The sequence below is a fragment of the Ailuropoda melanoleuca genome, chromosome 2 (assembly GCF_002007445.2).
Source record: "Ailuropoda melanoleuca isolate Jingjing chromosome 2, ASM200744v2, whole genome shotgun sequence".
NCBI lineage: Eukaryota > Metazoa > Chordata > Mammalia > Carnivora > Ursidae > Ailuropoda > Ailuropoda melanoleuca.
The window spans coordinates 162,583,202-162,597,955 of NC_048219.1; the positions used below are offsets into that span (position 1 = coordinate 162,583,202).

The window sequence follows — 14,754 nt, forward strand, 5'->3', positions numbered from 1 at the left end:
TCTAGAGACTTTAGCTGACCACAGATTAATTGTAAGTTAGCAGTTAATCTAATGTGACCATGGTCATCTGAAAGAAAATTGCCTCCATAGGAAGGTGGCTCACTGAATTCTGAGCTGAGCACTGAATTCTGTGCTAAGTATACCAACATTGGTATACTTCCTGTTTATTTTCCTTCCCTTACACATTTATCACCATTTAAATAATAATCAGAATGTACTAGTGTATTCACCTAGTTATCTTTTTTTATTTTTATTTTTTAAGATTTGATTTATTTTTTTGACAGAGAGAGAGAGAACACAAGCAGGAGGAGCGGGAGAGGGCGAAGCAAGTTCCCTGCTGAGCGGAGAGCCTGACACAGGACTTGATCCCAGGACCCTGGGATCATGAGCTGAGCTGAAGGCAGACACTTAACCAACTGAGCCACCCAGGTGCCCTAGTTATCTTTTTAAAAAGATTTATTTATTTGAGAGTGAGAAGGAGTGCGTGCCTGTGCGCACAGGCCCATGTGAGTGGGGGGAAGGGCAGAGGGAGAGCATCTTCAAGCAGACTCCTCAGTGTGGAGCCCAAACTGGGACTTGATACCTCCACCCATGAGATCATGACCTGAACCGAAATCAAGAGTTGGAGGCCCAACCGACTGAGCAACCCAGGCGTCCCTCACCCCATTATCTTATTTAATATCTGCCTCCCTCACCAAAATGAAAGCTCTATGAAGGCAGGGGGATATTCACATTTTGTTCACCACTATTTCTTTATACCTAGAACAGTGCCTACCACACTGATGCTCAGTTAATATTTGTTGAATTAATAAGTGGATTATGTTCAAGCTGGAGTATGTTAAAAAAGGGTGTTCAGGATAGTGAGAGGTCTGATGACCCTTACAGGTGTTCTGCAACTATGTGTCAAATATGGGAGGAACAGGATACCATCTGAATATATGTGAAGAGCTGTCCCACAGAAGTGGCAGGTGTGAGGAGACCGGTACATACAGGAGTATTCACCCAAACTGCAGGTGACAGGGAAGAATAATAGGACTCTTACATGATCAGTTCTTTAAATATCTGTATTACAAAGAAATATGGCAAAAGATTAGAGGTGAGAGAGGTTTTTGTTTCACTTAACTGGAAAGCAGACTGCAGCAACCTTCAAAATCTAGTACTCAAATAACTGCTCAACTTACAAAAGAAAGTTCTCACAAAGATTATCCATTTTTTCATGAGAGGGGTGGAGCCACCCTCAGCTCCCCTCACTACCAGGTGTGTAGTAGACCGGGGTGGTATATCCCAAACTTAAGTCATTGAACACACTTTCACAGTTTTTATCGTATCTGAGTACCACCTGTACTTCTATAGTCTTAAATTTCCCCTTTCAATTTCCTTTCCTTCCCTTTTTTTTTTTTTTTTAAGGTGGCTCCACGCCCAGTGTGGAGCCCAATGCGGGGCCTGAAAACACGACCCTGAGATTAAGACCTGAGCTGAGATCAAGAGTTGGATGCTCAACTGACTGAGTGACCCATGCACCTCTTAATTCTCATTTTAAACTTCCATTTATTTCAAAAGGAATCTATATTTCTCATCTGATCATAAAAGCAGAACCATTTACCATAAGTAGAAAGCTGTCATACAAATGAATACAATGAAAACACTTATCAGATTCTAGCCAGATACTGTTATCTACCAAAGATTCTGAGCCACAGCTCTGTTCTCTCTTTGTTGAAAAGGAAAATTAGCCAGTAGAGAGGTGTTAAGGATATATTAACTACAAACTGATTGGAAGGCCTAAAAAGAATTGAAAAGGGCACAACTTTCTGTCTATGAGACTTAATGTTATTTAATTCTCTGCCTGTGTGTCCACCTTGAAAGCATCTCATGTCCGACGCCAAGTGATTTGGTGAAGGCTCAGAGACCTGCTGAGGAGGAGCTGGGACATGACGATAGTAGCAAGGGAGACAGATGACATCAGAGGGAATAAAATGAATTCTGAAACTAGATAAGAGAGCTATAAAAACTTTACAGTTTGGGGTCACTTAACAGGCTTTCTACACTTCATTGTTCCAAATTGATAATGATAATGAACTCATTCCCTCCATTCTCTTGTTTCAGGATGTGGTTTTCAAAGGCAGAGTTATGTAACATGTTAAAAACAATCACCAAGAAGATAGCTATAACAGAATAACATTGGTGCTTAAGGGGGTTCCTGTTCAGGTGGAGAATGTATTTCTAAGGAACACCTTGTTCTCTGGTGATGTCAATGGAATAAATCCAGCTTTCCAGGTCGACTCCACACCCTCTTGCACTCTCACTAAAGTAGGGTTATTGTCTTGAGTCTCAAAGCAAAAGAAATGTTAATGCTCTAAACACACACACATATATACACACACAGTGGTTTTGGGGAGGAATTACAAACTGAGAAATCTAGAAAAGTTAGAGAGGGAGGAAAAATTATACAAATATATCTTAACATAAGTTTATGTAAAGATCATGTTTGGGCTAAGTGCCTTACATTCATTATTCAACCATCTCAACTGTGTATGTTCTTCTATCTGGAGGTCTGTGTCTTTTGATAAATAGCACTCAGTATAGACATGAGAATTACGGTAAGTGCTTAAAAATACTTATTAAAGAACCAACAAATGAAAAAAATTAGGTGTAACATATTTCAATTAACAGAGCTCCAAGGTACTCATGGAGCATCAGTTTAGAAAACAGACTCTAGAACCTGGGTGCAAATTCCAGCTCTGCCACTTACTAGCCTGGCAGGGTACTTTGGTCCCCCAGTTTCCTTATCTGCAAAGTGAGAATAAGAATAGGATCTATCCCCCACCTCCCCCACAAAATAGGATTTACCCTATAGGATTGTCAGAAGGATTAAATAAATTAATATTTGTTCCTGGAAAGTATCTGGCATGCAGTGTGTGCTATACAACTGTTGCCTGCTTTGTTAGATAAATGAGGTCCTCTCCTCTGGAAGGAGGCGCAATACAGTATTTTACTAAGAGCGCTAGGCTCTTGAAGCAAATCACCTGGGTTCAAATCATGATTATGCCATTTACTAGATCTGAAACAAGCTACGTTGCCTCTCTGAGACAAAGATAAATAATAGTAGTAACTTCATTGAGTTGCTCAATAGTAACATAAAATATGAGCCTAGTGCCTGGCAGAAAGTAAACACTCAGGACCAGGGGTGTGCCTGTCTGTTGGTGGTCCAGTTCAGGAAAGAGAGCTTCAGATGAAGTTGTCTTCAGAGATAAGTCATCATTGATTTAAAAAAATCTCCAGGAAGAAGATCATTGTAGAGATTTGGGTTTATTCCAAAAACATGGCCTGGCTGCCAACCTGCAGAATTCTAGAGGTCCCTAACTCACATTCTAGAGCAGAGGCCCTCATGCATGCTCTAGATCTCATGTCCCAACTCACGCTGTAGATTGGGCGCCCCTGAGCTCATGCTCCAGATCAGGGCTTCCTAACTCACTGACCCACTGCCATGAGTCCCAGGCTCAAGTGCCTGAAGGCACCAGGCTGATAAAAATGAAGAAAGGACCTGTTCTGGAGGAGGCTGTGGGACCTAGAAAAGACTCAGAACCTTGTCCAAAGAGAGCAGGAGCTCTGGCTCAGGGCTGCCATATAAGCATGTGGGCCCAGTTGTTATTGGATCTTGTTATTTTTAAGAAGACCCCCAAATCCAGATTCTTACGTAATATTTGCCAATTTTAAAAGGTGACAGTTAGTTCAAATGTTTTAATTCTGTACACACCAAGTGAGACCTGTCTGAAGGCTGAATATGGCCTATTATCTCCTTGGTCTGCAACTTCTACTGTAGATCACACAAGGGACTCTGCTGACTGGAGCCTGCTCAGGTCCAGGCCAGGCCATCTAGATCACATTAGACTGTGTTCAGCATCCTAGGACACAGAAAAAGTGATCCAAATCTTCATTAGTGGGAAGAGGAGAAGGATGGTGATAGAAGGACTGGGGTTCACTCTTTTAACAAATTGTCCTTATCTGACATTGGGACTTGCTTTAAACATGCCAGTGTCATTCAAGAAAAGTAAACCCAGGAGCAAAAGGAGGAAAAGTAAATCCAGGAATTTTTATGAGAACTTCCCTTCATATAATTCCCTTGATTCTCACTAATGTTTTAAACTGTGCTGAAAAGAGACTAGAAGCCTGATTCAGCTGAGAGATGTGAGGAAGGGGAGAGGTGAGCGCACAGAGTGAGGAATTTTCATTAGTGCTGACCAGAGTGAGTAATTACTCCTCCACAACAGGCTTGGTGTTTGAGGCCAAGCCTCTGATTTGATGTCTTCCTTTGATTTGGTGTCCTTATACTGGGGCAGTAATATCAGAGGCTCAATTACTTTTTTGTTGTTGTTATTCTTTAAATTACTTTTTAAAAAAGATTTTAAGTAATCTCTACACCCAACATGGGACTTGAACTCATAACCCTGAGATCAAGAGTCACGTGCTCTTCTGAGTGAGCCAGCCAGGTGCCCCTTGGCTCTATTACTTTTGAAACCAGGAAATTCAGGGGGAGGTGGTAGTTGTTTTGGCTAGAATTTGAACAGCACGGGGCGGTTAGCAGCAGCTGCAAGCCATCCGTCTTCCTCCTCCTAGCTCCCCAGCCGCCATCAGTCCTTTCTCAGCTCTTTGGGAGAAGGAACAAATGGTGCTGTTAAGTTGATGCTATATGATTTATAAATGCTTTATTATACCTTACACGACTATTGTGAATTACTGATGAAAGAAAGTATTTTGTAATTGCTTTGAAAACTGTATGAATGCAAAGTGTATTTTTATGATTAAAATTGAAACATACTGAAGGTCAAGCAACAGTCTATTGTTTATCCTCATAGTTTCTAAAATAAAAGGTCGATAGACTTTTAATGCTAATTTGCTTAAAAGCTTCATAGACAAAGATCAAATTTTAGAAATAGATTCACCTTCCAGTATAAAGCTAAGAACTTGCTCAATGCCAAAAGCTTTGCTCTGATGAAGTAACTCTATGAAAACTGTCCAAGACATATATATATGTTCCTTCCACAAATTTACTTCTGAAGATTGGTATGTGTTTTTGAAATATTTACGAAACATTGTTTCCTCAGATAAACATACAATGTACAAACACTGGCAAGAAATTTCACCATATTTTCAAAAGGGAATAGACTCATTTGCCATATATATTTAGCAATTATAGTAAAAAATAATAAGTAACATATACCAAGTGCCTATTTTGGGCCAGACACTATGCAAAATGCTTTACATGCCTCATCTTAATTAACCCTTACAAAACTCCATAAGGTAGATACTATCATTGTTCTCAGATGAGGAAACTCAGGAAGAGAGAGATTTGGTAACTTGCCCAAATTGCCAGTAAGTGGTAAGGCTGTGATTAAACCAGGCAAGATGACTCCACAGCCATACACTTTAGTACCTACAAGAAAGTAAAACTTCGTTGATTTTGGTCATGTTAAGAATTTGTGAAAATTCAGACATGAGGTAGGCTAAAGCTTTTGGACTATAATAAATTGTTAAGCAATTTAATGTATGGATATTAAAAGGAATATCTACTTATCAAAATGCTTAAAATTATTTAGCAGTATGAACTGCTATATCAACAATATCCAAATCACATAATCTTTTATGTTTCCAATGAAAACTGCCATTTTTGTAGTCACACATTAATATATTTAATTGAAGTAAAGTAACTGTAGTTTTAAATATGCTAAAACTCTGTTGAACTACATGGTTCATTATTATAGGCAGATATATGAAAGATCAAATTATGACCATTTCAGACTCTTGCAGCCTTATGTTTCACTGCTGCCTCCTTCCTGTGCTGCTCTCCATCCATTCTGTTTTATTTGTGGTTCCTGGACAGACCATGAAATTTTCTTATTTTCCGTGTCTGTATGTCTTGTCTTTCTGCCTTGTTTGCCTTACCCATACTTCTTACTTCGTCTTATTTTAAAATCTTTTAAAGATTTTTAGATAGGGGTAGAAATGTAACTAACATAAAAAAACAAACAAAACATCCTTAACACTGACAGCACTTGGGTAACCACCATCTGTTAAAAAATCAGAACATGGCAGGCACTCCAGAAGCTTCCCATTTTGCCCTTTCCAATCACAATCCCCCTTTCCCTCTCTGTACTATCTTGAAATTTATGGTTATCATTTCCTTTCTCTTCTTTTTAGTCTACTATCCAAGAATGCAGTCTTAAACACTATAGTTCAGTTTTGCCTATTTTTTGTTTTATATAAATGGAATCATAGGGCATACACTTCTCTGTCTTTTTTGTTTTTTAAGATTTTTTTATTTTTATTTTTTTTAAGTAATCTCTACACACAGCATGGGGCTTGAACTCACAACCCCAAGATCAAGAGTCGCGGACTCTATTGACTGAGCCAGCCAGGTGCCCCTGGTGTCTGTTTCTTTCACTCAACATTATGCCTGTGAGATTTGTCTTGTGTAGCTTGTGTATTTTAAGTTTATTCATTTTCATTGCAGTACAGTCAAGGTTGGCAAAGTACTGCCCATGGCTTACATTTTAACATATGGTATGTTGGTACTACAATGGCAGAGCTGAGTAATTGTGATGGAGACCACATGGCTTGCAAAGACTGAAGTATTTACTATCTGGCCCCTTACAGAAAGAGTTTGCTGACTTTTGCAGTGTACTGTTCCATTGTGTGAGTATACCACAATTTGTTTTTCTAATCTTTTGTCTTGGATTTCTGTGTTGTTCATACTTTTGGGTTATTATAAATAAAACTTCTCTGAACATTCTTGCATGTGCTTCACGGTACCCATGTGCACATATTTATAGTGGGTATATCTTCAGCTAACCAGATAATGCTAAAGCATCCCCCGCCTCCAAATGGTTGTACCAGTTTACTAATGTGGTATTAGCAGTCTTTTAAACTTTTAGCCATTTTGGATGATTTACAGTGGTATCTCACTGTGGTTTTAACATGCATTTTCCTGGTTACTAGTAAGGTTGAGCAGTTTCATATGTCCACTGACCATTTGGATTGACTGTTTTGTGAAGTGCCTGTCCAGATTCCTTGTGTGTTTTTCTGTTGGGTTTTTTGTTTTTTCTTTTATCAATTTGCAATTACATTTTCTCTATTCTGGATACAAACCTTTGTCAAAGTTCCACTCATTCTTTACATCTCAGATTGAGGTGACTCTTCTTTTAAGGAATCTTTTTGGATCCCACCAATCAGGTAGAGGTGCTCTTTTTTCTGCTTCTATAACCCTCACACTTCCAGCATAGCCTGTTATCATAGTGTATAATGTACACATTGTAACTGAGTGTCCCTCAGTAGGATGCTCACTAGGGTGCGGGTTCATAAAGAGCAGGGACTAGGCTTTATTTATCTTTGTATCCTAGCTCTTAGCTCAGTAGGTACTCAATAAATATTAGTTCAATGGATGAGTAAATGTCCACCCAGGTATAAGAAGTATGTGTAGGATAGAAAATATAAATTACATTGTCAATATAAATATATATGCATTTTCTCTCAATGTCAGTATTTAAGTGGATCAACTGTATGCTATTTTCAGAGATTCTCTTCTCTCCCAATTCAGATTGGGATCTTTCTCTTCCACAATAGTCTGAATTTGTCAGGTTTTATTCTTCTTCTAAACCAAATATCTCACCATTTCAAACATAATGGAACTCCCTGTATAGGTTTTATCACCTGATAGGAATTTGGGCTAGGCACTATGACAGGGATTACACTGATGCCTGAGTAAATTTAATCACTTTTGACTGTTTGAGGAAATGCTCATGAACTTATTAGACTCGAACAGATACAGAAAATTTAGTTGGACCCACCCTTCCTTTCTCTCTTCCTTCTCCCTTTCCCTTCCTTCCCTCGTTTCTGATCCTTCATTCACTGCTTGTTGATTCTTTAATGAATTCTCTTCAGTGCTGCAACTTCATTCTTAAAAGTTCTCTACCATTTAAAATTACTGACCACTTCTTGCTTTTTGTGTTCTCTGGTGCTATATAGTCCTGACTGTCTTCATTCTCTGTCATTTTTGTTGAATTGTCCTCAAGATGGCTAAATATGCCTGACAACTCAGCCCAAGATGCTTATGCTCTTCCCACATTCCCTCTCTTCAAGACTTTACCTATGTCAATTCCTCCTGGAAATCACCATCTCCAGGTATGTATCTGTAAGAGTCTCTTATAGAAGCAGTCCCTATGTATCTGTAGGCTGTCCACTGCCACCTCAAATGCAACATGCCTGTGATGGAACTGCTTTTTCACCACACACTGACTCTCTTTGGGACGCCCTTCCTACTGTAGGAGGCATCATTATTTCCACAGTTACTCAGGCTCAGTTACACACTTACTCAGAAGCAGGAAGTCATCCTGGATTCCTCATTCTTTCTGTCTCTTCATATCCAGCCAGCCACAAGATAGTAAATTCCTTCTTCATAATGTGTGTTATATTTGCCCCTTGCATTCCATCCTATTGCTGTCCCCCACATGCATGCCCTAATTGTCCCCTTGTAGCCTTGACCAGTACAAGAAGCCTTCTAAATAAATGTCCTTACTTCCATCTCTAACCACTCAATCTCACATTCATCTTCTAAAAATACTTGTCCATATCTATTGACTAGTCATTCAAAAGCCTTTACAGCTACTTAATTCCCGTAGAATCAAGGAATCCTTCCTTAGTCAGGTCACAGCATTTCATACTCCATTTATTTCCAACCTCATTTTCTCCCTTTCTCCAACAAACCCCTGTTAGCTCACTGCTCTAGTCAATAGTCCTTGAATATGCCTCAACCTCTTAATCTTTTTCTAACTAATAAGCCCTATTTGTTCTTCAGGGTCAGTGAAAGTCCTAGTTTCAGTTCCAACTGATCCTATTCAAAATTGATTTTTCCTTTTTCTGACACCTCTTGTATCTTGTATTGTAATTTTTTATTCATTAATTCAACAAAACTTATTGGCCATTGTTCATGTGCCAAGCACTGTGCTAGACACAGGGGATACAAAGGTGGTTAAGATATAATTCCTGACCTTGAGGAGTTCATGATCTTGTCCAGTTTGACCATTTAGAATATAAAATACTTGAGGGCAGAAACTGTCTTATTCCTCTTTGTATTTCCAGTACTTATCAGCATCTTCTGTAGAATACATATGTCATATGTATTGATTGCTGTTAACAGTGGTGGTAAAAAACAATGAGGATTTCTTGTTTTAATAATACGAGAGCAAGTTAGAGGCCAGCAAAATTTTACTTAATGTATTTTACATAATTTTACTAGAAATTCAAAGCTACCATCTGTCCTTCTGTTGGGTTTTTAGTATTGTAAAAACTCTTTTAATCTTAAAGCTGTATGTGCTTTAAAAATCCTTAAGGCTATTGTTATTCAGATTCTTTTCTGGGCTTTAAGGATGAAACTAACACTTTTGGATCATTTGCAGAGTTAATTTAATTATTCATTAAGAAATTCTGTAACACGCTCATATATACACTCATACACACTCATAAATACACATTCATAGATCACTATACAATAATCCAGAAAATTTATCACAAAAATTGTACCCAAATCTCACTAGGCAGTTGGTAGACCTGGCATAAAGCCAGGACGGATAATAATAGTTAACTTTTATTAAGTGGATTATCTTGTATTATCCTCTTTAATCCTCAAAACAACTCTATTATGTAAGCATTATCAGAACCCTTCTTTTTCAGATGGGGAAACTGAGATGTAGCAACATTTATAAACCTGCCACAGTTAGAGAGTGAAAGAGCCTAGATTCAGAATCCAGGAACTTTGATTCCAGAGTATTATGTGCTTAATGACTATGCTATTATTTCTCCCATGGAGACGTAAATAATGGCTCAAAATCCCCCTGCCCACCCTTCCAAAAAAAGCGCGGGGAAGCAGAGAGAGAGAGAAAGAGAGAGAGTGGGAGAGAGAGGGAGAGAAATAGAGAATGGAAAATAAATAAATAGTTTAGGATAATTAGCTATCCTAACCCGGGGCACTGGGAATTTCAAAGGGCCTCCTCCTCTTGCCCCACTGAGACTTTACTCTCTGTCTCATGTCCCCTGTTTGGAAAAACCGGAGGAAAACAAGGTAAGAGACAGGCTGATCATGAGCACACACAGCTGTCACCAGACGGGTCTGGTTCCAGAAAGGTTGCTCACAGTGGCCACGGAGAGGCAGGAGGCACCACTCTTCCCCACTTACAGCAATCCCAGGACAGAACTGCCAGTGCTAAATAGAGGGCTGGCGAGTTCCAGCTCACTCCCCCACCCCCGGACTCATTGCTCTGTCCACTGGAGTGGCAGGTAGAGGTCAGAGAACAGAATAAAGACAGGTGGTTTGTGCAGTTGGGGGGGATACAGAGTCTTGGCTTCTGAAGCAAAGGCAAAGGCAAAAACAAAACAAAACCAACAAAAAAAAATGTGGAAGAATTGGACAGAAAGGGGCACCAGGAGACGAGGCGCCTCAACCAAATAGGAACCAGATGCAACTTTAAAATATGTGCCTGCTTTCCATGCTGACATTCTCAGTCTGGGCCCATACTTACACTTCGTAGTGTAACACTCTGTTACCTCCTCCAAACACCTAGAGTGGAGACAGCGATTATACTCCCTTCACAGAGAGAAGTGCTTCTGATAATCACAAAACCAAAATGACTTCTGAAGAAAGCTGTAGGTGTTTCTGATTCAAGCATGACTGCATTTATACATATTTGTTTGAGATTGTTAACATGGTTAGAAGGCAATAAATCAGAAAAAAAGTCAATTTTTTGCCATTAAACAACGTCAGTGTGTAAGCCCTGTGAGCCTATGGTGGGTAGCGCCCCAGTTCTTAAAGTGCAGAGCAAGATGGCTCTGGCTTCGAGTTTATGAGTAGACAAGGTTTTAAGGTTAAGGAAAGTATGTGTTTGTGTCCTATGGATTTACAAAAACTTGTCCTAAAAATAATTGATAAGAACAATCAATGGAGCAAACATAGCACCACATCACAAATATTTCTCAAATGATGCTTTTTGAAAAAGTATAGAAAAGATTCACATGATTGGTTAGTTCTCTGATTATTACTATTATCTTAATCCACTTGAAACTTTTATAATTAAAAATAAAATTAAGATTATTGACATTTTTTTTTCCTTTGGTAGCCTTAGCCTTAGATAAAAATAGAAATGTGGATATTTTGAAAGTATATGTACAGATTTTCTGTATGTCTCCGGAAGGGAGTTTGCTTGCTGGCTAGCTCAATTTTTGACAAAGAAAAACGGGCTGCTGCTTCCAGCACAAAGATGCACTGTTCACAGAACAAACCAAAAAATGGAGAATTTGTGTTTAAGTTGAAAAGAAATTAATATCCATCATGATAATTTATTTAGTGTTAGCTTTCTATTAACTGATACAATGTATACCTTATTAGAATGAAAAGTGTAACTTTGTAATAAGAACTTAAAATACTGATATCTGGAAATTCTAACAGCAAGCAAGACATTCTAAATTTCATTTTCAGTACCCATAATTAAAGCTATTGTTCTGCTTTTTAAAAACTCAGTTCTATCCATGCAGTTGTATACTCTAAAGTTTCCAAAAGAAGTGAGGCAAAGTATTTGTGAGTTTGAGCTGCCTCTGTTCCTTCCACAGGGCTGCCATCTGGGCTTGTTTATTTGTTTTTCCAACTTTCTGGAACAGGGAGTTTCTCTGTTAGGGACGGGGCACCAAGCAAAGGAAGTGTCTTACAGAAGACTATCTTTTTTCTTCTTTTTTTAACTATATTTTCAAACTTCAAGTTTAGCTTGGTCAAAAATATCAAATGACTAGAACAATCACAACATTTTACATAGTGGAAAACCTCAGAATTATCTTAGCAAATACTCTTCCACACGATACAAATCATATTCCCAACATGCTACCTTCTTGTGACTTTCAGATCTTTTTCAATACCCAAACTGTCATTGAGGCTATAGCTATTTGGCTGGGAAATCAAACATTTTTATCTATCCTTCTACAAATATGCATTTGATTTAAAAATGAAAGAAATAATTCCAAGCATTTTTCTAATTTTATAAAGTACAAATGAGCCATATTACAAAAAATGAAGCAAACAAAACAAAAATCTTCAAAATATAATAAAGAAAAAAGGATTATTGTTAGAGTTATACAATCTGTTAAGAATAGTTTAAAAATTCAAAAGCAACACTTAAAAAAACTAGTGCCTTCACTTTGAAAGATTTCATTTAGCAAATAAAATAGAAGCAAAAATTACCTTGTAAAGTAAAATCCAGCAATACATATTCGTAAGCAAATTCTGTCTTTGTTTCCACTTGCGGTCTCTTCAGGGTAGAAAATATTTTTCCAGGGCTGCTATCATCAGGGTCTTCTAGCTTTCTAAGTCCGCACCCCATGGCAAAATCTGTAAGGAATTAAATTGCAGGATAGGGGAGGGAGAGCAGCAAATTCTCTTGTTTAAGCTGCAAAAAGAAAGTTACAGACTTAACTGCTTTGATTTTTTCAGCTAAACCATAGATAGTCAAAAAGAAAACATATGAGTCCAAAGAAAGGAGCTGAAGACTTTTTCTATCCATTTTTCTGTAAAGTCGTTGAACCCATGATGATTAAGCTACAGCTCTGGGAGGCTGGGCTTGGTTTTAGGAGAAACACGCAAGCTGCTACAACTTAGCGGAGAATTTCCATGCCACGTCAATTTACAGCCAGCCCCCTACCAGAGTTCTGTCGCTCAGGGCACCAACAGTGCTTTGTCTGTCCCAGTTGGCTGGATGATAAAAGAGGTGTCCAAAAACGGAAATAAAAGGCAAAAGTGCAACTCGGATGGAATTATCTACAAGTAAAAGATATATTCAGGCACAGTGGCATGGAATTCTTTCTCTGTTTTCTCTTTTCCCTCTTTCCTGTGCCCACCCCCTCCTTCCTCTCTGCTATTACCAGAAAAGCAAAAGGAGGGAGGAAGGGAGGGAGAAAGAGAAAGAATAAGAGAGAGAGAAGGAATGAAAAAAAAAAGGATTCTCAACATGGTTGGAAACAAAAAATCATTTCCAGAAAGGAAGTCAGCTTTAGGAGGAAACTGTTTCTGGAGTGTAAAAGGAGAAAAGTAGTTTTTTTGTTTTGTTTTGTTTTTTAAACAAACCCTTTAGTCTTTAGGAAGCACTTTTGAGGATTTCTTTCCACAGGAAGACTCTTTCCGCTGGAAAAATCATATACTAATGAAAACTGCCAAATATTAAAAAATTATATTGCAATATTTTAATAAAAATATTTAATTGCAAAGGAGACGGTTATGTGGGTAATTAGTTTCCCCAACATTCTTAAGTTTAAAATACTCTACAATTAGGCAGCTTATGAGAGTAACTATTAACACTTTTACAGGTCCCAAAGTATTCTTAATTACAAAAAAAAAAAAAAGGCAACAAAACTGGCAACTTAATTCATTCAGTGTTATAAATTGCCATTTACCTGAAGTCAAGAACAATTTATAATGGACCGTTGTAATGAGTGTTTACTGCATTTTACCATGTACAGCTCAGGTAGTATGGTGCACTCATCAAAACTGTGAGTCCTGGAATCAGACTGCCTGGCTTCAAATCCTGTTTCTAATGCTTACCACAGATCTTGGGCAAGTTACTTGACCTCTTCAAGTTTCAATTTCCTCCCCTACAAAATGGAGTTAATAATAGTAATTACTTCATTGGCTTGTTATGAAATAGGTTGAATGAGATAATCTTATCTCATATCTTAACACTATACTTGGCTAATAGCACAAAATAAATTTGTTAATGTGTCTCCATTATAAAATAGTGTTGAGAATAGTAATAGGGAGGAAGTGATTCTGCCACCACTCCCATTATTTACAAAATAAACCTAATCACATTTCAGAGTCTAGAGAACATAAGCCTGTAAAGATTTTTCAATTACATTGAAGAGTACATATGAAAACTCTCAAAAGGGGGGGTGGGAAGGGTGCCTGGGTGGCTTTGCCGGTTAAGTGTCTGCCTTTGGCGTAGGTCATGATCCCAGGGTCCTGGGATCGAGCCCCACATTGGGCTCCAGGGAGCCTGCTTATCCCTCTCCCTCTGCCTCTCTCTCTTTCTCAAATAAATAATAAATCTTTAAAAAAAAAACGGGGGGTGGGGGAGATGGATTAGTTTGTAGATCATTATGATCTCTTGTCTCTTCCTTCTGCCTACTTGTCTTTAAATAGTATACTTCTCAGAAGTGATTTTAACAGAAGAAAATTCCATGGTCCTTCATTCTCATGGATGAGCATGGATGATGGTAAGTGATTTCAGTTTGACTAAAAAGACAGGCGACTCTCACCCAATGTGATTCATTTGACTATTCAAGTGCTTTCATGCCTGTCATTTCTCATGTCTTCTTTTGTATGGTGGTCTGTGAGCTCCTGGGTGTCAGGAATTGAATATATGAAGTTCACTAGTCCCTGCTGCGTTACCTGGAAGATGACTTATTAAGTACTCGTTGTATTTACTAAGTGCCTGCTGTATTCCAGGCACTGAACTAGATGCTGGCTGGTATACGAGATGACTAACCATGGCTTCCGCCCTAAAAATACTCATGGTTTAATGGAGATGACAGACTTATAAACATATAATTTCAATACGATTTTGTAGCTGATGAGATAGAAGTATGCACAGGATGCAACAGAAACCCAAGAAGGGGCCTCTAACTCAGTTTGGAGGATGACATTTGAGCTGTATTGAAGGATGAATATGC

At 38.4% G+C, this 14,754-nt stretch overlaps 1 protein-coding gene across 2 annotated transcripts in view; it reads right to left on the reverse strand.

The window, feature by feature from the left end:
• RFTN2 (raftlin family member 2) overlaps window positions 1–12,927 on the reverse strand; it is a 64,596-nt gene extending 51,669 nt beyond the window's left edge. For both annotated transcript variants that reach the window (XM_011225949.3, XM_019800485.2), the window contains exon 1: window positions 12,275–12,927. In XM_011225949.3, coding sequence (XP_011224251.1) covers window positions 12,275–12,413 — 139 coding nt within the window. In that variant the 5' untranslated portion in view covers window positions 12,414–12,927. The remainder of the gene's footprint in view (window positions 1–12,274) is intronic.
• Between the last annotated feature and the right edge of the window lie 1,827 nt (window positions 12,928–14,754).